We start from the raw sequence: 24,811 nt of genomic DNA on the forward strand, positions 1-24,811 counted from the left end.
TTTAGACATAATACTGCATACACTGGTGACATCTCATTTAAAGGGTGGAGTATCAACAATAAGAAACTGGTACAATGCTTCTGGCAGCAAAAACAAAGCTGTCACAAGGCAGTGGCTAAAATAAGAGCCGCTCACCACTGATGAATGGACGGAAATAATATATGAAATATATATTATGGAAAGGTTGTCATTTTCCCTCAGTGTCCGAGCAGGAGTTTTGTTCCACATTTGGACCAAGTGGACAGATTACATTAAAGCTTAAAGTGTCAGACTTTAGCTGACTTGATCTAATAATAGCATCTAATAGCTCACTCTTGATTCATTTTTTTCTGCCCTTCAACCCTTTGTAGCATCTAAGCATCTAAGTTTCCAACATTTGATTGTAAACAATTGAAGCTAATGTTAAAAAAGAAAACCTCTGGAGGAACCAGGCTTTAGAACAGTTTTCAAATGTACCGTTTGTTTTAAGTGTGCACAATGCTGTGTGGATTTACTTGCAGTAACACTAATACTATGTAAAAATGATGAATGTGAAATTAATGCTTTTCAAAAGTGAAAATAAAATTGAAAAATAAGTAAGTGAGGACACCACAGAAGAATATTGTATGGTATAAGGGATGTCAACTGTCGGTTAAGCACAGAGAATATTTCTGACTGGTTACGCATGTCGGTCTTTAGGGTATTTTACTACTTTTACCACCTGGCTCTGGTGGGAGCTAGCTAGCTAGCTAATTTGGTGATTTTCGCTAATAACCACCGTCCTGACCCAGCAGTGTTGCTGTGGAATCATTGTGGCCACCCTCCAGTCCCCCACCAGGTCGCATTGGTAAGGAAGCAGCTCAGTTTTGAGACACAACCACCTTTGTATGTTATCACTGTTAGCTCTGTTAGCACCATTGGCAGTGTCACCACGAATAGTCTTGCTAACATAGCTAACAATGCTAAAGGAGTTTTGCGTCTCAAAATAAAGCTGCTTACTCACAAGGGATACCTGGAGGGAAACCAGAGGGTGGCTGCCATGTTTCCACATCAATGTCATCCTGCCACTTTAACAGTGTTACCAGCGGCAATCGCAAATAAGCGGCACAACTAGCTAGCTCTATAAATGGATAACAATCACTGCTTTGAAATTATGTGCTAAAGCTCACTGAGTCAAAGGCCCATTGTAGTTCACATCATTTTGTGTTTTTTTCCTCCTTAAAATTAACTGGTTAGTTACGGGTTACTGGGTGTTCGACTATCAAAAGCAAAATTAACCAAAACTGAAGTCCCTGTGTGGTGTAATGGATTTTAAAACTTGTTCTAGATTTGTCAAATTGAAAAAGACAAGGAAGTTTAAGCGGGATAGATTTAAGTCTAAAGTTCTGGTTGTCAGAGCTCCAGACAAGACATGAATGCTCCATAGCTTTTGTGCAAATGTAGTAAATGTGCTAATGAATGCATAAAACCACTGGTGTGGCCCCTGAATGTCAGAATAAACACACACCCACACACTCACCATAATTCTAACAGTAACAGAGGCGAGTCCAGGAGGCATGGTTCCCTCTGAGTCCGTGGCCTCTATTGTGAATGTGTATGTAGCTTCTGAGTCAGCCAGAGCCTCGTAGTCCAGAACTTTAAGAACCGACAGCTCTCCAGTCACCGGGTCGATGTGGAACAGCCGAACGATCTCCTGGTCTGAGCCTTCAGTTCTGATTCGATATGTGAGGTTCGAGCTGAGGTCAGCGTCTATCGCCTACAGAGGAAAGAGAGAGAGAGTCAGGGAATGGGCAAGAAAGTAATATCATCACCTTGTGGATTTATGGCAAGTTGAATTTTTTATATTTGCCAGAAGGACAAGGATCTACATGTGCTGGAGTTCGAAACAGACTGGAGTATTTTCATTAGGTCTGTGTTTGGGCTGGTATGTCTGAAGCGCCTGTGGTAGTGACTTTTATAGTCTAGCTGGTGGCCTGTATCTTATTTTTCCTACTGTAAGTCTTTTACTGTGTAGCAGGAGAGCAAGCTGTCTTTTTCTTTCGTTTTTTACATTCCTGTACAACTCAGTGTGTCTTCAAGTGTTGTCAAATTAAAATTCTGACTCTTTAAGATGTATCTAGTCCTGGCTGGAAAGCAACAAAGATTTCAAAATAGATGGAGGTAAATAACTCAAGACTATGCCGATGAGTCTTTCTGAAAGCACTCAGTAATTGAATTTATGACTTGAACGGATAAGGACCCCTTTAATTTGTTTTGTTAAAGAATTGTGACCATTATTCACAGTGAGTGAGACATTTTTCTGTTGATAACAAACTTGTTAGTGCTCACTGGTGGACAAATTAATGTAATGTACTGTTTTGTTGAAAACATTTTGGCATCTCTAAACTGCATTACTTGTCACTTTTTGGCTGATGGAGATACCAAGCTAGAAACAGCCAATACAACGGTCTGGATGATTTATTGGTTGCAAAAAGGGCTAATTTACACACTGGAACCTCACAATTTATAAGATGCTACATCAGGCATTTTTTTTAGAAAGCTTCAATGTAAACAATTACGGAAATTATTACAAAATTAAAGAGGACCTGTTATGCTTGTTTTCAGGTTCAGGGCTTCCTACACATTTATTTATTTGTGGCGCCACATTTAGATTTCCTCTGGTAGAGTTAACTCTGGGCACAGATGGAGCGGCAGAATGCCAAGCACAGGAAGTAAACTTAGCCGTTGAGTCATGTAGTCTTAGTGTTGTCAATCGTTTTACCAACCTTCTTCAGATAATACCAGCTGTGTTTGAGTGAAACCACATACCCCACGGTCCAGTGCTGAAAAGGAAGTTTGCTTTCTCTGGCCTCTGCAGCAGCTGCTCCTCTAATCCTTCAATCTGATCTAATTAGATCAATCCGACCGCAAACTGATCATGAGGAAGTCTTGAGTGTGATGATCAAAAAGTTTATTCCTCAAATCCCTGTCCCATGACTCAAACTCAACAAACTGTCGCTGATGAAAAAAGTAAAACTTGTGAAGATTGACACCTGTGCTGGGTTCATGGACCCACAAGAACATCAGCATTCAGGGAGGGGACACAGAGTAGTCACAAAGGAACATAATATACACAAACAAAAAAAGAAAGTTTGCCTATCCAGCACCCCTCCTGAAAAGGCCCAGTTTGCTCTGATCGGGCAGCGCTTGGCAGAGTATGGCAACACTTCCCACAATTGAAAGCTTCTAAACCCAAATCTTCACCACCACACATGTTCCAGTCCGTATCTGATCTAAAATCTGGGAGAACTGACCTTCCGCTAAGCCCCACGCCTTTGTGATGGTCCGTCAAGCTGTCGGAGTAAGCATGGACTAATTAACTGCACTCCCTGAAGAAATATGATCATATTTTTGGAAAAATGAAACAGTGATTCCAGAGAGAAGCAGACAGAGGGGTCTACAGTCTGTGTTTGAAGGATATATCCAGGATGTCAAACTGACTCAGCAGCAACAACAGGTTAAAAAGACAAAGATAGTTAGAAGCTAAAGCCGAACTATAGGCTACAGATCACAGTGTAAAAGTGAACCACCACATCACTGCTGATCGCCACAGAAGACAATGAATATAAAGGGAAACTTTGCTGATATTGAACCAGCTGTGTGTCATCACAGTGTGTGCAGATGGACAGTGTTTGGCTTCACCCCCGTGCTGCTGCCAGCACCCAGACGGACAGGGATCTCCAGTGGAAATCAAACAACGTTCATCTGCGCACAATGCAGTGACACAGAGCTGGCTGAATATCAGCAAAGTTTCCCTGCTTCCCTTCACTGGTTCCTGTACAGCAGGGTCAGTCTTTTTTTCCCTGTTTTAATCATTAAAAAGCAAAAGCAGCATGTGTATACATTCAGTAGGCTATATCTTCAGTAGCTAGCTAGCTAACCCTACACTTTCCAACCTCTCCAGGTAACGAGTATCATTAATACACGACGTGTCCCAGGCACAACATTTAGCTCCAAATCCACAAAACCAGCCTGAAAATGAAGGAAATCTGTAACGACTGCATTAGAGTCAATGGAGCACAGCTGTGTTGTTGTCGGACCCTGGTCTGAGCCAGCCTGATGTTACATTATGATTGGCCAGTCTGCGTCCGGAGGCAAGACTTAGTGAACTTAACATCAGCAACCAGGATTACATGATTCCTTGACATTAGCATGTAGCTAAATGTAGCAGTGTAGACTACGTAATGGAAACCCTCTCAGTAGTTTGCCTGGAGCAAATGATCATATAAAGAAATTTGTCATGAGCTGAAGTCAGATACTTTTGAAAGTAGAAAAAACATTAAAAACAAAGAATTCAGAATGGTCTGAAGCCCGAGGTTTCTGCTCACAGGGAATACTTTCATATGTTTACCACAATATTTGAAACTTTAGCCACATTTAATAAGAACATTCGACATTGTACGATTATAAATATGACTGACAATAAGGAAAGAGCAACATAAGTTCCGAATGGACCAATCCATCGATCAGCTAACTCACCTTTAACTGTAGTATGACTGTATCCTTTGGGCTGTTCTCTGGGAGGCTGACATTGTACGTTTGCTGGGTGAATATCGGGCTATTGTCGTCTACATCCAGAACGGTGATGGAGAGTGTTAATCTGGATCGCCGAGGGTCCACTGCACCATCCCAGGCTTCAACGATCAGAAAGTAGTGACCTTTCACCTTTAAGATGACAGAAAAACACGGTCAAACATCAACACTACAGCTACAAAAAATAATCATACTGTCATCTTTGTCACAGTTTACTGCTTTCTTTTTTTTTTCGTATCAACAACCATAACAGTCCAAATCCAAACACATCATCGCTTCCTCTGACCTCTCTGTCCAGCGGCACTGTAGTCCTGATCACTCCAGTGGCGTTGATGGAAAACAGCTTCTGGTGGTTGACGAGCCGGTAATGGACCTGACCGCTTGCCCCAAGATCTGGGTCTGTCGCCTAAATACGGACACACAGACATCACACAAGCACACATGGAATAAGAAAGGAGGCCTAAAGGTTTAAATCATCTCCTTTGAAATGCCCGCAATTCATCAGACTGCCTTTGAAGCAAATCTGTCTTTTAATTAAAAGTGAGCTTCCTCTCGAATCAAGCTAAATGTGAGTGAATGAAGTATGTTTGTGAGTGTATACAGTGGTGAAACACTTAACCGCGTTCAATCTTGTTAACATTTACAAGGCTTTTCTTCGGGAATAAAGAGAAATATATTTGCGAGTGGGTGAGTGAATGTGTCTGAGTGAGAGGGGGAGATATTGGGGAATGACTCAGAGGAGAATTATAAATGCAATTTCCTGCTTTACAGCTTCACTTGGGGGAGGCTTTGTCAAATTGCTATGCGTCCACGAATCCTTTGTATTAGCTATGACCTTTTGACCTTATACGTCTAACCCAACACCGTCTTCTTATAGCTATACTCTTCAAAAATGACACTATAGATAGCTATTTTTTCCTTCCCTGCTTCCATCCTTCCGTACCTCATGTAATTGCTCTTGTCTGTAAGTTTCACACAAAAATTCAAACTTTCTAGGTAAAGCTATGACAAGGTGACAAAGACAGACCTTAGCGATATCCTCTACCTCTGTCTCACATTTTCCCAGCGTGGGCTCCCAGTTTTCATTTTTTCCTCCTTAATGCAACTTGTCCAGGGCAATTAAACTTCTTCTCCACAGGTAGCAAGTGTTAAACTTTCCCAGAGTTAATGAGACAGTGGTTTCAATTTCCACTTCGGGAAAAAAAAGGTAGCACTGTCTTCCTTTGTTGCATGTCCGTCATCTGACTATCTATCCATGGACTACAGTCAAACTCTGGCTCCGTCTCCACATCATCTCTTTCAACTCATAAAATAAGGTGTTGAGAAGTTGACAAATTGCCAGCCAGAGTTCCTTTCACCCTGTCTGAGCGTTCATCCTGTCCAATCAGCATTCTGACGGCATTAAAATAGATGAGAGCGGGGCAGAGGAGAGCAGAGCACAGGGAACTATTAACATGGTTTGTGTGTGCGTGTGTTCGTGTGCGAGCGGCTGAGGTTTGCTTACGTTGCTTTCTGACTCTGGAAGTCCCCAAAAAAAAATATATAATTCAGAGGTTTGTAGCAAGTGTTAAAATTAATTGCTTCACACCTGTTCTTATGGCTAACAGTCGGAGAGCTGTGTGTGTGTGTATGGTTGTGTGTGTGTGTGTGTTATCAGTCAGAGCTTGAGCAGTCAGGACTTTGCATGACAAAATTAGTCAGCAGGAAGATTATTCTGAAGTTGATTAAATGTTAAAAACACGGACTTCCTCGTGATTAAGGATAATCCCTGTGGTATTTGCATACATTATGTTTCATTGTTAATTTTGTCAGCAAAAATCATGACGATAAATTCTCTTTGACTGGAGATATTGCCATGACAATGATGTGATGTTACTGAGAATGTAGTAATCACTGAGGATAAAACCCATGGGAAAATCTATTTAAGATCAAGCTAACGAAAGGATGAAAAGCAAAAACACAGTGGAATGAGAGTCAGCTGTTGGCAGCTCTGCTTGACTGTACTGAGGCACAGCAGGGCTTTAAGCAGCAGGATGCTAACACACTCACAGTGACAATTCTAACATGCTTTAGCACACTTAGCTTAGCACGTTAGCATTTTAGCATCCTAACATTTGTCAATTAGCACTAATTGCAAACAACTAAGGCTAAAGGAAATTTGTTTTGCAGGTATTGTATAATAAAGATGGACAACAAAAGTGAAGGCAAAACATCTTGATTGCCCCCTGGTGGCTGGCTGCAGTATTAACCCCACCACCCTCCCAAAACATTCTTACTCCGACCTCGTCAAATATCAACCTTTGGTAATGGACTTTCCACATCCAGATACAACGTGAAAGGTACCCTGAGTACATTGGTTTTTCACATTCTGGTATTGATGTGACGTTCGCGAACAAGCCGATTCTTTGAACCGGCTCTTTGACGTGAACGAGTGAACCGGCTCTTTAAAGTGAATGAGCCAGTTCCTAATTTCTTTGTTTTTTGCTGTAATTTACTCTGTATCCATTAATTTCAGATTATTTGATCCGGAACAAGTTAAGAGAGACTAGTTTGTGAGGGAGAAAGACAGTGCAGCCGCTCACTCGTTCACTTCAAAGAGCCGGTTCAAAGACTCGGCACGTTCGTGAACATCACATCACTACTATTCGCTAGCACTTGCTTGTATTGACAGGCTTGTTGTATATAAAGGGCGTTGCTATGGCTACACCAAACTTTATATCTGTGGAGTCTATTCTGGGTCCATGTTACAATATCCATATCACGTGACGCGATAAATCAGCAATGCGATCTGTTGTTGAACCCACTTACAACCCCCCCCATAACGCTGATGGATGTTCAAGTTTGGTTTCAATTAATTACTTGATGCTAAAAAAAGTAGGTCATGACTGTGGGTGTCAAATGAGGGCCAGCAATCAATGTCAGCGTCACTTGAGATTGGTTTGATGGCAGGAAATTGATACTGTGGAGATGTGATGTGATGTGATCATTTACCAAAGTCTTGAAAAACACACATTTTGACCTGATTATGATGCAAGGTGAAAAGTTAAGGTATTTGTTTTCGTCCGCGGGGGATTAGGGCTGTAAAAATTGTTCCAAAATGACACTGAATACTATTTGGCTATTAAAATGGATCATAATGAACATATTTGCTTGTGTAGGCAGGCCTTTATTTATTTTAACAAAAAACCTAGTGTTTTCATGGAAGTGTAATGCCCGTCGTCCAGTTTCACCACAGCTTTACACCATTTTCTCTATCAGCACTGCTGCTGTTGACAACGCAGTTCACACTGTTAGCATCGTTAGCTGCTAGCCTGCTCAGCCACCTCAGTCTTGAGAGCCACGTGCAACCTGGCTCAGACTCTGCATCATAGATATGTTCTGAATGTGGTTTATATCACCTTTAAATGAAGCTGTTGTAAGCTGTGTCATATGTATGGCTTTATAGTGCATGTTGTATTTCTTATGTAATGTATTAGTGTTTTATTTGGTCCCCAAGGGGGAGCGCTTAGTTCATTGTTGTAGTGTGGGACCCTGTTTGCTCTTTGCTTGTTTGCATGCTTAGGAGAAACACCTGTGGTACTCTGGAGTTCAATAACTTCATTAAACTAAGTCTCATAAAGTCCAGCAGCTGTTGTACTGCAGCTTTCTCTTCCACAATCAAATATTAATTTTCGTTTTAGGTGATTTTTACATATCTAATATATATTCAAATTTAGATTATTTGTTGGCAGCCCCACCGGCAATCTGTCCAGTATTTCTCAAGACATTTCACTCTGGTCTAAAGTGGACCAGAGTAAATTGTAACTTCAGAGGCTGTGTCAAAAATTGTCAGTTCGAAATGTTTATCTAACTCCCATCACATCAGTTCATATTTATATTCCATTTTATTTGCTGTACTGTGTCAATTCTTGCTGTTGCAGTGACCCATTTTTCTCCGTTTGCCCAATTTAGGATCATTAAAGTTTCATCTTATCTCATGCTGTGACTATTAGGATTAATAGAAATTAAGTTCTGTCTTGCCGGCATTATGCAGACAGAGAGAAGAATGAAGTCTTTTTGGTGTGATTTGCATTCAGCGCATCATCGATATCTGCATGTAAAGCTGTATTATGAATTTAATGGAGCATCCAGCTTTTGGATGATTATCTTGGTTTGTTTGGAGAAGACAGAAAGAATTAACCGCGGACAATGAGAGAGAGAGAGTGACAAAGAGACAGAGAGGGAAAGAAAGGATGGGGTCTGAGAGATGAGAGATTTAAATTAGGTGGCGAAGGAAACAAACATTTTGTGAACGTGAAACTGTGTAAGTTTTGTTGATGTAAAACAGCAGAAGTGGATGTAATGTGTTTGTTCTTATGTTTGTATTTTTTGCGGTTACATTCATGCAAAGCAGTGTTGTGAATGAATGATGTAAATCATGACTCTTAAAGCAAATATTTAACATTTTGGGAACTACACTTGAGTGCCTTCTGACAGAGAGTTAGATAAGATCAATTGTATCTTTTAGGGTCGACGTCACAATGACGCGAGTTTGTTAGCTGGAGGCAAAACCCAAATCGCCACCACAGGGCTAAAAATGCTGCTGTAACCCATCTGCTTCAAGGTTCAACGTGTTGTTGGTTCAAAGATGGTCTTCTGCATACCTTGGTTGTCACGAGTGGTTATTTGAGTTACTGTTGCCTAGGACCCTGCAATACCAGAGTGATGACACTTCCATTGACTCCTGTGGTATGCTGAAGTTAAGCCTCACGCGCCCTCTAGTGGGGCATGAGGGCATTACCTTTCCGACCAGAAAACCCATTCACTTACAGTATGTCTGACGCGCGCTTGCTTGTAAGTTGATGAAAACGGCCTTGTTTTTACTTTTAGGTGTCTTTGTCATATTAAGTCATGCTTATAATTTGTTTATTTCAAAATGTAGAGAGTAACATTCACCGATGCTCCTATTACGTCAGATTATGGTAGATTATGCTTTTAGGTTTGCTTGACTTTGGAAACGCACAAGAATTCCTGGTCGGCAGCAATGCAGCAATGCTGAAGTTCAGTCAGTTCTTGGTCAGATATGCAACGCGCTATCCCGCCACTAGAGGGCACATGACCAACTTTCCGCTTAACCAATGTGTGTCGCTACTATGGTATTGTAGAGTCCTACTGTTGCCTTTTTCTATCATCTTGAACCAGTCTGGCCATTCTCCTCTGACCTCTGGCATCAACAAGGCATTTTCACCCAGAGAACTGCCGCTCACTGGATATTTTCTCTTTTTCGGAACATCCTCTGTAAACCCTAGAGATGGTTGTGTGTGAAAATCCCAATAGATCAGCAGTTTCAGCAGGTTGTTTTGACCATGTCTACATGCCTAAATTCAGTGAGTTGTTGCCATGTGATTGGCTGATAAGTTATTTGTGTTAACGAGCAGTTGAACAGGTGTACCTAATAAACTGCACTGTATGTTGTCAAATTATGTTTGTCATGTGTTCCCTTATGTGCTATATATGCACTGATGATTTACACAATTAAGGTTCCTAATGGATAATTAAAGTTATATTGATTTGGATTGATCTGAAATCACTGTGTAGTCACACCTCATTCCTATGTAAGGTATCCGTAACCGTACGTGTTTGGAAGTGTCAGATCAGATAAATTCCCAATCATAATTACAACTTGGATGTTGACAGGAATGCTGTTTACACACCCAAAGCTCGTTATTTCAATACTTCTGATATGACACAAACGTGGCATAGAGCTCACTAATTAAAACATTATATCAGCAATGAGCCATCCTGGCAACAGAACTCCAGGAAGAACTCCGGTCAGGGCCAAGAAATCGTCTGGCACATAACTTCCCTTTAAACAGCAATTTGTCATTTTTATACCTGGGTTTTTGTACAGATTAAACAAACAAGACGTTCATTCACTTGTATTTCACAAAACACTCCGAGGATTTTAATCTTCCTTGTTGTCGTCCGACTACCCTTGATCAATATTCATTGGAATACAGAGGACCATCTGTTTGGAACAACCTACTTCCATCACTTCAATCAACATCTACATTGCCGTTAGAGTCTAATTAGCAAAGATTGATAATTTCATTGTAATGCATGTCAACTTGTTAACATAAACTTGTCTGTAAATTGTACATTTCTATCAATTATGTATCACTGCTTGGTCTTGAAATTTTGATGAATTATGCAGTCTTTGTTTTTATCTGTTTTTTTTAAGTGTGACTATTGATAAGACTATGTGAAGTATTTCACATGATTCTTTTCTCCCCACAAAATGTTACTTTCTTTTTCAATTTTATGTATATGTGCAAGTACACAAAATAACGTGACGAGTTAATTAGTGAGCTTTGGATGCGCTACCAGGCAAGGGTGGGGGAAAAATCTATATAGCGTAGCATCACAATATTTTGCGTGGCAATATTGTATCGATACACGGACGTAAAGTTTGGATCTTTTATCATGTATATTATTAATTTTTGCAAATGTGCATTTTAATACGACTTTTGGTACTAGAGTAATAAAATCACTTGCTGTTTCTGTCCACTAGATGGTGCTGATATTTTTTTTCCTGGTGAGGTCAGCAGAGGTCTCAGTCAGCGGCATTTGGCAGGAAGTTCATCAAAACAAAGATGGAGGCACCGGAGAAAGAAATCAGAGGTGTGTCGTCGGTGTTTAGATTAAACAGCTGGACTTATTTTGGATTTTTAACACGGAAGAAAAGAAGAACTAATACTCCGGGAATACTACAAACATGAGGGCTCACCTCACAATCCACCATACAGAGATAGCGTTAGCCGCTGACGGCCGATCTAACGCTAAACCTGCTCAGTCACAAAAATAATACCAATACTCAATACCAAGTACGCCAAGTTCGGACTTGCGCACTTGGGAGTTCTGACTTGGCAAGTTCAACTCAGGAGTACAAACTCCAAAGGACGGCTGCCATTGCCGCTGGTCTGTGAGAAATGCACTATGGGATACCTGGCTGTCAAAAGTCCACACAAGTCACCTCCAGATGCATCCCCGATGGAACGGGCAGAGCAAGTTCACATCCAGGCATTTGGACTGTACTTGGCTGGATGCAGACTTTGAATTGGAACAGTACTTGGGCTGCGGCTTTTGACATTTCACAAGTCCGCAAGAATACAAGTCCAGGCAAGAACACAGATTGACAAATGCCTTCCAACTACCATCCAACTCTGAGAGAGTGAAAACAATAGCACAGTCCATCACCTACTTCATGCACAAAGATCTGCGTCCATACAGCGTTGTTGAAAATGAAGGCTTTTGTTACATGCTAAAAACACTCTTTGTATGCGACTCCAACATTTTTTCACTGAAGAATACAGCATGAAGGGTGGCATTAACTTGTGACGCCTGGACTTCAAGTTCAGTGGATTCATATGTGACTATATAACGTCACATTATCTCACAGAGGACTGGCGACTGCTGTCTCACGTTCTCCAAACTAGAACAGTATATGAAAGTCACACCGGAGCAAACACTGCAGACCTCCTGCAAAATGCAGCACAAGAATGGGGCATTGTGGTTGTAACAGACAACACTTCTAACATGGGTGTGTCATTCAGTTAGCAGGTCTGCTTTGCATCGCATTTTGTTGCAATAAAAATGATTAAAGCCAGATGAACAGACTGAAAACTTTGTCTTATGAGGTAAAACTGACAGTGACAAAGTTTTCCTTTGGGGAAATGATTTGCAGTTGGCATGGGGATTCCCACCCCTACTGACAGGTGAATTGTGTTGCCTTTGGACAGCACAAGGCTAACTGTTTCCTTGTTTTCAGTCTTTATGCTAAAGCTAACCAGCTGCTGGCTAAAGCCTGATTTATGGTCCTGCGTTAAATCAACGACGTACCTACATTGTAGGGTACGTGGCTACGCAGGAGGCTCGCCGCAGCCCCCGGCGTAGCCTGACGTGCACCTCCCAAAAAATGTAACTACACGTCGAGGCAACGCAGGCCCAGCGCAGACCGAGAGGGCAGTGATTGGTTTGCTTGGTAGCAACGCATTTCTGGTTCCGTATTTCCAGATTGCGCCATCCCCGCCATCTTTAAACATCTTCTGTTGCGATGTAGATGTTGCAGTACTGCAGTACTGTTGCATACTTTCTTCGACATCCAACAACTCCAACTCCAGCAAGATTCTCTCTCTCTCGGTCGCCATTGTTCACTGTGACCGGAAAAGCCGGAAGGTAAACAAAGAATCAACTAGAGACGACGATAACCATTTAGGAAAGGAATGCAGCCCCCTACCGCTCTGGCGGTGAATTGCACCGCGACGAAATGGAGTGACGGAGAAGTTCAAAGGGTTCACGCCGGCATCACGGCAACGACGTAGGTAGCACAGGACCATAAATCAGGCTTAAAGCCTAACACACAGATAACACAGTGGTATCTCTCTACTTAACTAACACCTGGCAAGAAAGTAAATGAGCATATTTCCCAAAATATCAAACTATTTCTTTAAGTGAGAAATTCCCAAGCTGCCATTGACAGTGAATACATATTTAGAGTATTCATGCACCTTCACATGTTCTTTCACAAGTTTCTCAAAAGGCAAAAATAACTTAATGGCACACTCAAATGTGCAAAGTGTCAATCTTGCAACATTTTCTGGAAATTGAGTTATGACATGAAAGATTTAGCCCTGTGATGTCAGCCAACTGAACTGATTGAGAAAACTTGGGGAAAAAAAAGAAGATAAATGGAGAGCAATTTTCCTCTGCCTATGTAAATTATCAAAGGGGCAGATGTTTGAAGGAAGGCTTTATGGACAATAATGTTTCCCAGTCAAATATCAAACTGCCAACAGTAAAGTTGTCATAGCATTGCATTTTAGAGAGTAGATTAAATCCTTTAGATAGTGTGATGGATTAATCATCTGGATGTCAAACATATTGATGTCTGCAGTTCCTGGAGTTGGGCACTGGGCATGTGTGACTTTCTATCCTTCCACTTTTATTCTCTTTCCCCTCCATCTTATCCCTCCCTCACTGTCTTTCCCCTCAATATGATTACATTGCCAGACAGTTAAAAGCCGGAGACACAATAGAATTAATGTCTTAGCTTCTTTGCGCCTGCTGCTTTTCAACACACACACAGCTTAAAGCCTGAAATCTACACTCCATCTCCACAATCGCTAGCTCTGCCTTTTGTGTTCGGGTGCTCGTACCTCTATTCTTCCAATTTCCCTTTTTTCTCTTTTCTCTTTTCATCACTTTCTCACCTCCACCTCTAATTTCATTCCCGGATACAGCGATAGACATACCTGCAACTGAAACTAAATTACTGAGGTGTTTTTTTTTCTTTCGCTGCGCCGATACATGATACAGTCAGGTATTATAACAGAGTGGGAGTCTTTTCTCTGTAAGTTGCAAATACAGACAAGCCATCACTCGTGTCTTACTCCTGCATTGTGTGCGTGAGATTGCTTCTGCATTTGAGTCTCTGTTATTTTATCTTTTCAGCTCTGTTTCCCATCAGGTAAATTTGTGCTCATTTCAGCAGATCGGTGTAGCATCACATATTGCACTACTTTTCTGCAATTGGAACTTTACTATAAACATCCCAGTGTCATGTGAACAACACATGCACAACATATGCACTTTATTTTTTGTGTTGTGTTGGTGTGGTTTAAAATAGCAGTGGGCGATATATCAATTATACTTGATGTGTTGTGGCTTGTTCCACGTGTGATGTATGAAATGTCTGTATCGCAAGCATCGAGTATAAAGTATCATGTCATTTTTTTATGCCACTGCCATAAGACTCACTTTGGTGTTTGGGTTTTCTTGCTCTCTTCCACTCAGAGACAAAAAGAAAAAAGACTCACAAACATCATACGTCTCACACACACTCTCCAGTTTATCCAGACCTCTCACTCCTGGGGGACGGTGTGTGAACAGGTGCGGCTTGTGTTTTTGTATCTGCAGGGCTCCAGACTATAATTATACAGTCACATTTTGCAACCATGGAGCACCACTGCGATATGCACATATTGTTAATATATGAACTGGACAGCGGATAAATGCTCATATTTAATAGCGGTGTAACGGTTCAACTTTTCTAACTGCTAACATCTCACATCCAATTATTTACTGGAAGCCTCAAGTTCACAACAAAAAACATCAAGAATTTCGCCTTGAGATGAGCCAGGTGCTTCACAATAAAAAATACCAGTGGTTCTGCTTTGATTTATTTGATTATTACATTACATTACAACAATACTTTAACTTTTTTTTATTGCAGTACTTTATTTAACTCAAATACAACAGTAATTAACTTTACTGTAACAGTATTTTATTTAACCTTATTAAAAGTACATTATTTAACTTTAATACAACAGTAATTAACTTTATTAAAACAGTATTTTGTTTAACCTTATTAAAACAGTACTGTAACTTTTTTAAAACAGCACATTATTTAGCTTTATTATGTATTTAACTGTATTATTTATTTATTAAATATTTATTATTATTATTATTATTTATTTTTCATTTTAACGGTGCTTTAACTTTTTAATGACACACTTTATTTAATGTTAATACAACAGTAATTAATTTTATTATAACAGTATTTTATTTAACCTTATTAAAACAGTACTTTGTTTAATTTCATTGTGTATTTAATTTGATTAAATATTCATTAATTAAACATTTATTATTATTTATATTCACTGAAACAGTGCTTTAACATAATTATGGTACTCTAACTTTATTAAAACAGTACTTTATTTAACTTTATTATGTATTTAACTTTATCATTTATTTATTTATCATTTATACTTATTAAACAGTGCTTTAACTTTTTCATAAAATATTATAACAGTACTTTATTTAAATTTATTATAACACTATTTTGTAAAAAATTCTAATGACAGTACCTTATTTAACCTTTTTTTTTTTACTTTTTTTACAAAAGTATTGTCACTTTTTTAAAATTGTGCTTAATTTAACTTTATTATGTATTTAAATTTATTATTTAGCTATTATTTATTCATTTATTTAATATCATCATTATTTACTAAAACAGTGCTTTAACCTTTGTATAACATAATTGTAGCAGTAGGCCTACTTTATTTAACGTGGTTATAACAGTACTTTATTTAACTTTTTTATAACTTTATTACAATAGTACTTTACATTTTTATAATGGTACATAATTTAACTTTATTATAATTGTACTCTATTTAAGTTTATTGTAAGAGTATTTATTTACTAGTATAGTATTTTAATAGTCTACAATAAACAGGAGATTTCAGAATATTGAGTGATACATCTTGTATTGCAATATAGCCAAAAATATTGCAATATTATTTACAGCCTGTATCAGCCAGACCTGGTTTAAAGCAGTGGTTCCTAAACCTGGTAGTCTGTACTCTCACAAGGGGTTACAATATGAATCTGAGAGCTTGCGTGATGATAAACAGAATGGTAATGAGGAAAAGTGTATTTGTGTTTCACAAAAATGCATTTATTTTCCCACGCTCTACACTAATTCAGATTTTTATTAAGTGAAAATTCATAGAGATCTCATCACTTCATGTTGTCACACACAAAAAACACTGGTCTACAGAGGCAGCTTGTGAATGCTGATCTGTTCATATAAAAACAAGAAAATCATCATGCATTCCATGTCCTGTTTGTTTTCTTTTATTAACTGCTGCTGTGCGTCCTAGTGGTAAAAGTGGCTTTCTAGGATGAACTAAATCAGAGCGGTGCTTTGTTTCTGGTGAAATGCTGTTGTGGTAAATGGAAACATGGTCAGTTCAAAACTGAAGCCTGATCAAAGACACTGAAGAGAGATCGATATGCTCTACTTTCTGAAGGTTTTCCCCCTTGAAGATCTTCAGTATGAAACCATTCACAGCTGGTCCTAACCAACATGTTTTTGGGCTGCGCACTGCCACTGACTGTACATGTTGAGAGTAAACAACTGTGCTGTAGGGACAGGCAATCATGCCACGAAGGACAAACAGTCTGCAATTTTTTATTCCAGCTAACAACTGCAGCAGGTGATTTCACTGATTCATTCCCCTCTCTGTGGTTGAAGGCGCGCAAATCAGCAAACTCATCTGGCGCTGGACTGGGAGAAAAGCTTGGGAATCCTTTTCAATGGCTGCCGTGGAGGGATGAACCAAATTGCAAACTGATGAAGAGGTACTCTGGGAGGCAGCTAGCTTGATATAAGATGGTTGATTTTGAAGCCAAATAGCATGTGCATGGGGTGCTGCTGCAGCTCCTGTGATGAAGCCTCGTCCATAGTGTCTCCAGTTGTGACAGTGTCAGCATTAAGGAAAATATTTACAATTTAATCACTTCAGAAGCTGCAAATGCGAGTCATGCAAATGAAGTGCTCACCTTTTTTCATTATTTCTGACCTACTATAATCTTTGACGGTCATATGACCTCTCTGGATTCAGCCAGTCTTTCCTGTTTCTAATGCATTTTTCACCTCTTTAAATAGAAACCATGTCTTAAACTCATGAAAGTCAGATTAAGAATGCAGCTGCACTCCCTTAGCTCCGTCCTCACCCCTCTTTTCTCCCTCACACCTATCACCCCTCCCCAGTGTCTCTCTTCCATCTCTTTCTGCCACCCATGCATGTCTCACTTCCTTTCCTCTTCCCATCTCGCTCTACCTTACCAGCATCAGCAAACCAAGGTCAGGTCCATTCATTCTTCCGGAAATCTGTTTAATACCTACAAGTAGGGACCCTGGTTTGGAATGAGGCCCAGAGTCGTGCCTTGCACTGCCCACTGAGGGATCACACCGTCTGTTTTGGTTTGGAAATTATCCAAGGGTCCTTGAAAGGGAGGAAGTTCAGGATTGGAATACTTTCAAGTGCCCTCTCTAAAGATTAGGGTGGGTATTTGGATGTTGAATTTGGAAAGCGTCCAAAGGTCTGAGCGAAAGTTGAAATTTGGGATCCTAGGAATGAAATGTCCTCTTTAAGGATAAGGTTGGGTTTAAGAGTTTGGTATAGTGCCCAATTGTCCAAACAGGAAAAGATATAGAGTTTTTAACTGAGATTTTATCCCAGACATCGGTCTATAAGGGCCACATATTTATCTCAGGAGTAGTCCTAGCATTCAACCAAAGAAGTGTGATTAACATTTAGAACCTTGCAAAGTGTCAGACTGATCAAAGACCCCCTGACACTGGTGTATAAAGGCTATGAATTAAGCTTGGAGCAAATCCAAGCAAGCGTGCAACCGAGGGAGCATTTTTAAAGATCAGAGCCTATCAAAGTGTCAGAATACCCATGACCCCTGTCTGGGGAATACATGAGTCAGTTATTAGGTCTGGAGCGAGTCCAGACCCTTTTTGGTAAGTGGAGACGAGGGTGCTGATGCAGGTGAAAATGCATCCCACAGCACTGAGGAGAGATCATGATAATCATATATGAGATCATTTTTTATTATTTATTTTTTTAACTCTATAGTATATTTATTGCAGACTTTAGTGTTTCCCCGAGGATATTTTATCAGTAGCAGTGCTTAAGTGGTGGAGACTATTAATGTCCCTAATGTTAGTTAATAGCTGTTGCCACATCACAAACAAGTCTAGCTAATCGAATCATAACATAACAGAAAACCTAGTAAAAACCCACACCATCTCGGGAAAGACCTGATCCACTAACAAACCATGAATTTGATCCAATAGTTGCTACTGGCATTTCTACAGCAGGACAATCTCCAGTGTGCACCCAGCAGGAAAACTGTCATTTCATTTCATTTCATTTTCAATGTATTTATTGCTTTTATTATTTTTGCAAATAGCATGAATGCAGGACATACCTAAAACCAGGTATTGTAAAAAAACAAAACAAAACAAAAAAACAAACCCTCTTAAACTAATAAAGAAAAGTTTAAACTTTGTGTTAAACTTAAGTGTTTCCTGTTACTACTGGGTACAGGCTGTGTGTGTAATACACTTGTATTTGTAGTGGGAAGGGAAGCATAAAAATATTGAGGTGTTTTAGAGGGGTTTTTTGTCTTTCAGTGTCCCACTGAATTCAGATAGACCCCTGGAGAGAGTTCAATCCAGTTAGCTACATAACATAAATATAAAGTAACTGCTATTACATCTGTAAGCTGACACTTGTGGGTAATTTGTATAACAGGATGTGTGATTTGGTTATAGCTCTCGATTATTAAATATATCTGGCAACTGAAGGTTGTTCTAAAATTTGGAGGGTTGTAGCCTTTCTTTTTAATTCAATAATGCTAACTGCTAATATTGCTAACTGCATGGTGGTGCAGTGGTTAGCATTTTTGCTTCACAGCAAGAGGGTTCCTGGTTCACACTTGGGGTGGGGGTTGGAACCCCAGGGAAGCCCTTCTGTGTGGAGTTTGCATGTTCTCCCCGTGTCAGCATGGGTTTTCTCTGGGTGCTCCGGCTTCCTCCCACAGTCCAAAGACATGCAGGTTAATTAGTGACTCTGAATTGTCCATAGGTGTGAATGTGAGTGTGAGTGACTCTGAATTGTCCATAGGTGTGAATGTGAGTGTGGATGGTTGACTGTCTCTATGTGTCAGCTCTGTGATAGTCTGGAGACCTGTCCAGGGTGTACCCTGCCTCTCGGCCAATGTCAGCTGGAATAGGCTCCAGCCCCCCCACAACCCCTAACAGGATAAGCGGTTACGGAAANTGTGTCAGCCCTGTGATAGTCTGGAGACCTGTCCAGGGTGTACCCTGCCTCTCGCCCAATGTCAGCTGGAATAGGCTCCAGCCCCCCCGCAACCCCTAACAGGATAAGCGGTTACGGAAATGAATAAATGTTTTAACATACTGTACAACCCAGCTGCAAGAGAGATGTGCAATGTGATACAAAAACATTATTTGATCAGGAGGTCCAGTGTTACTGTACAATAATATGGTTTATCAGTGAAGTATTTGAACTGCACTGCAGACTGGAGTCTCTACTAACAGCGGCAAACAGAGTCGCAGCTGACTCGTATGAACAGGTCCAGCGTAGGTTGAATGCATACCTGCAGTCTGGGTTATATACATGCAGTAAATGGCTGTATTTTTACTGTGTTGCATCTTTATAAACTATGATAATTTGGTCACACCTCTTGCTCTGATCCAGTTGCCATCTCACTCCCTCTTCCTCTCTTTTCAATTCTTGTTTTCATACAACAGTAGTGACATCTTGTAAGTACAGTTTTTTGGTTAGCCACGGTCAAACGTTACCAGCAGAAACACTACTTTATTGCATCTGTGGAGGTTTTAATAGCAGCACTAGTCTGAGGCCCCATGTCCACAAAAGCACTTTTTCCCAGCTGAAAATGCCAGGCGCTTCACAGGAAACGCCCCGCTGGGAGCGTTTGATGGTGCTTTGGAGGCGCCGCGTTTTTTCACCTGAGACACTTTGGTTGCATCTGGTTGCTATGATATGGAATATCCATGGAAGTTAACATGTCGGCAAAAGGTAAAGTACTTGCTTTGGATGAGGGGAAGGCTGAAGCATACAGGAAAAGAGGATTAACTGGTCTGTGTGTAGTCATGAGAGGAATCAAGATATACGTGCAGTATATTGACAGATTTCTCCTCCATTGTTGTTGCTGTACATTTAAGATCAGACGATTTGTCTTTGCGGTATTTGTCCCTCCACTGTGAATGAACAGCTGAAGTGACAGTGATTAATGCAGTGTTTTTACCCAAAGTTGAACATTTCTCAACTCTCAGCGCTAAGACAAATGCCCAACTGGCAACGCAGAATTCACACCCAACACCTCGTCATGCTGATGGTGTTTGTAGCACAGCGTAAATTCTTGGATTCATTAGTCTTTACTATTTAAAGTTTTATTCATATTTGTCTTTGACTTATCATTGTATATACACACAGACAACAGGACTGGGTCCAGCCAAAAATACCTGCAAGAATTCTCCAAACCTGAAGAACACTACCAGAAAACTGTTGTAGCGAAATGCAAAAATGTCCAACTTTAAAATGCCATGATAATGCCAAAAAAGTGGATCAACTTTTCAGCTACACAGTTTCAGTTAAAGCACTTACTTTACATCCTAAAATGGCTGCGTATAGTTCAGTAAATGAAGCTCTGGCAGAAGTTCAGTCATGAAGACAACACTTTTCATGCTCAGGCTGTAAGTTTCTTTCTCGCCATTCACTCCTTGCACGCATGCTCACTCTCTATCTCTAGATGTCATTGTCTGGGTAGGTCAATGGAGTCATCAGCCGATTCACAATCAACAAATAGCACATAGATACACCTTCTCTGTCAGCCTATCATCTACTGCTCTAAATATGGTTCTTTCTAGCTGCAGTCCTTCGCATCATCCACTACTACCACCACCACCAGTGTCTGGACTTCATGGAGGGATTTATCTTGCTGCTACTCAGATGTCCCTGTAACCACCTAGTCTTTACAGATTCATCAGCCTCATACACCTCAGCAGTCAGCAGCCTCAGAGTCATCAGCCACCACCACCTACAGCAGCATGTGGACTCCATGGGGGGATTTATCCTGCTGCTGCTCATATGTCCCTAAAACACAAAATATCTCCCTCTGGTGTCCAAGCACCAATTCTTCTGTTAAATCTTAATCAGCACAAATCATCTCTTAATCTGTACACTCATATTCTGTATTACATATTATTTACATATATTTACTTCATTCTTCTGTGTCTCCTGATTGAAATGAAAAAGCGAAGGATCTAATGATTTGGTCATTACTGACATGTTGTTTCACCATTAGGAGGAATCATTGCTTTGCTAAAAAAGTACATAATCTTGGGAATTTAAAAAGTAAAGTTAAAAAAAATTAGAAAAACACTCTTTTTTGATGAATAATCCACAGTTCTATGTTTAAAATCAAACTTTGTTTATGATGAAAAACTTCAGTGTTCCAGGGAATGAGAGCATTGCCAGACAGTAACATTTAAAATATGGGGAAAGCATCCAACCCAAATAGACTCCGTCCTCACACACCATTCTCTCAAATCCTGTCCACCCAGAAATATGCGCACACACGCGTGCACACGCAGTCCTCCGAGTATAATAACACACAGCGCTAATTACAAAGCTACCAAGGTTTACAGAGTTATGTTAGTGATCTCTGGTCCCCAGTGTAACAGATTATAAGAGCAGAATTTAATTAGAGCCTCTGTGAATTTTTGTGTTGCTGCGTGTCTGTCTGTATGTGCAGCGAGAGACTGCGAAGGCGAGGACGCAGACATTTAGATGAGTCTTAAAGGCACCTCTACACTTAAAGTAATTATGTCTGTCTGCTAAGGTCTGTGTGTCAGGATCGCTCACAGTGATACATGCTGATCTGTGCCACGGTCACAAACAGAGGGGAGCAACCGGTTTCAATATAAACTGCAAGAGAAATAAATGAGACAAGTATAATCTCATTCTACATGCTCTGTCTTTTTTAATTGTAAGATGTGCAGCCTGGAATTATTGATACAATGAGATAAACTGTTATCTAAATTGGCTTTTTTTGTTCATGGCCCATCATTATAACAAAGGATTAGTGCGAGGAAAGCACACAAACAAACACACAGCCATGAATGTGTGCATAATGAACACATACAAACACATGCTCTCATGTGAACATGTGCAAATATATTATATCATATACATCAAAATGTATTTGAGAGAGTAGCTATGTGTCGGAGTAGCAAAGAAGGGAGCGTGTGTGTTATTGCTGTTTCTCTGTGCATTGTTTAGAGTGTGTGTGTGTGTGTGTGTGTACATGTGTATCTTCCTACCTTGACCTGTCCAACATAGGCGTGATCCCGCTCCTCGATGACAGTGAGGTTCACCGGCAGTGAAGAATCGAACAGCGGGTCGTTGTCATTAACATCTGTCACCACAATGTTCACGGTTGCAGAGGAGGTCTATGCACACACACACACACACACACACACACACACACACACACACACACACAGAGACATTTGTGTTACTATTCTGGTCAGGTCAGACAACCTCCTAAGCTGAATTTTGTGTTCCTTTTAACATTTTTGACCGGCATCAGACAGTTTTTTATTTGATGGATTATCAGAGCGCACAGGATGAATCCATCTTCAAATCTCGCCGAGGTTTAATTTTACTAACTCACTCTATTTGTCCCTCTTACTAACAGCTCCCTTATGTAACTAACTAAAGAGCCCATTTTTGCTCAGTAATTAGCTGCACTCGGGTCTTGGCTGTCCAGACTCTTTCAACTGTTCACTCTGAAAATAGATTGAAAACTTCTTCACCGATGGTCCACTTTGCTCCTCCTCTTGACAAGTTAAAAGGAACACTTGTGTTCAGATGTGCGTACTTAAGAAAGATGTGAAAATTACTTATGAACTTTAGATAGGGGTAAAAAAAGAAAACTAATTGGTCAGGTGGAAGTTCTTACGGAGGACAGCTCAGTTGTTTTAAAATAGGGCTGTTCCTTGAAAGTCGGAGATGTGAATCGTCAGTTCGAGACCACTCAAGTGGGATTTATACTTGTGCATCAGCTCTATGCAGAGCCTACGCCATTGTGAGCATTTATACTTGTGCGGTGGTGTGTCTGCGTCACTCTGCAGTTACACCTCCAAAACACTAGTTGGCGGCAGGGTTTTGGTGAAGTGCTGTAAAGTTTAGTTGATTTAAAACACACATTAAACACAAGTACACAAATCAGCTTTACTATAACTCGCAGCATTCACAGACAAACCATTGGTCTTTAACTGGACACATTTTCCCCACAAATACAACATGCTAATGTTTTTAGCACAAGCCTGTGGCATTTTACATTGTATAAATTAGCCTAGCGGCTAGCGGACAACAGCAACATTTAACAAAGGTAATGTCACAAAGTTCGGTTCCATTACAACTCACAAGGTTCACTGACAAAACAATTGTCTTATATTAAACACGTTTTCCAAACAAATACATCATGCTAACATTATTAGCACAAGCCTATGGCATTTTACACTGTATAAATTAGCCTAGCGACTAGCAGAGATTTCATCCGCTCATAAGAAGCCAGGATAAATCACACACAGGACTTAAAATGCTATTTTTGTGGAGGCTTTATTGTCTTGACAATGTATTGTTTCTTATCTGTGAAATTGAAGTAAATAAAAGCTTTGTTTCCACTGAGGGAAATGGTTTCAGCTTACAAAAATAGACAGGAGGTCTGCGTCGCTGTGACGTGTAGTTACATTTCTAGGGAGGTGTGCGTCAGGCTAGGCATAGGCCCCAATGTTGACTCAGAGCCTACACTGTAGGTACGGCTCAAAAATAAATAAATAAATTTAAAAAAAAAAAATAAACAAAGAAAATAAAAATCAAATATTTGTTTTAAACTGCTGAATCTGATTCGACTGCAATAATTCTGCGTCAGATACAGGCCTAGTTTATAACCACCCAAAAATTGGAACTGCTGTGTTTTTTATAGATGGAGCCATTCTTGTTTTCAAGTCAGTCAACATAGTTCACCTACACGCTTTGCACATGGGATAAGTTTCAGTTAGCTGCAATCTGCAACGTCACCACTATGCCACTAAACCCTACACACTAGACTTTTAATTAGCTTTTGTTTTGTTAGACGGCTAGATGGGAATCTGTCACAAATCTGTGCCAACAAAGACGGAAAATACAACAAAATCAAGTGATTACTGAAGCGTTACAGCATGTTTGTGAATGTCTGGAGGGGATTCATTAAAACTTGGCTGGGTGACGAATTAAACTTTATTTTCAATTATGATTTTGGCTTCCAACATTTATGAAAACAAAACAACGAGATAAAACGATCATTCCGTTTCGCAATGGTGCTTGATTTGCTTTGTGTTATAAATCCAGCGCGCGCCTTTCCTTCATAGTGGTGCGGCTTTACTCCCTCCCAAAAGCCCAAACTCACTGTCTCAACCAGGCTGTGGCATGGTTAGCTCACTCAGAGTTTTTTTAAAAAGTTCAATAAATGCATGTTTCCAAATTCAATGAGTAACAGGGGTAAATAGGACCGTCCCCTGAAAGCCAAAGATGCCCATAATCAGTCAGAGACCCCTCGGTTGACTTGGGAGTTGAGCAGTTGTTTTTTTATGAATGAGTCATTTTGCTGTCAGTGAGTGTGTTGTGTATTTCTGGGGGTATTTCGGTCCCCAGATGGAGCTGCAGAGTGAGTTGCAGAGTGAGTGCTCCTCACTTTGACGCTGTTCAGAGAAAGGCAGGCTTGGCCCAGTGAGGCTCTGGGGTAACGTTATCTTCAGCCTTCTACCTAGAAG

General features: G+C 40.2%; 1 protein-coding gene across 1 annotated transcript in view; it reads right to left on the reverse strand.

The window, feature by feature from the left end:
• LOC126400092 (protocadherin-15-like) overlaps positions 1 to 24,811 on the reverse strand; it is a 356,244-nt gene that overhangs the window by 134,069 nt on the left and 197,364 nt on the right. Inside the window, exons 20-23 of the mRNA XM_050060553.1 lie at positions 22,316 to 22,444; positions 4,838 to 4,957; positions 4,498 to 4,683; positions 1,499 to 1,735 (exon numbers count right to left, since the gene is read on the reverse strand). Of these exons, the coding sequence (XP_049916510.1) occupies positions 1,499 to 1,735; positions 4,498 to 4,683; positions 4,838 to 4,957; positions 22,316 to 22,444 (672 nt within the window). The remainder of the gene's footprint in view (positions 1 to 1,498; positions 1,736 to 4,497; positions 4,684 to 4,837; positions 4,958 to 22,315; positions 22,445 to 24,811) is intronic.

This window comes from Epinephelus moara, chromosome 13 (genome assembly GCF_006386435.1).
Source record: "Epinephelus moara isolate mb chromosome 13, YSFRI_EMoa_1.0, whole genome shotgun sequence".
Classification (NCBI taxonomy): Eukaryota; Metazoa; Chordata; class Actinopteri; order Perciformes; family Serranidae; genus Epinephelus; species Epinephelus moara.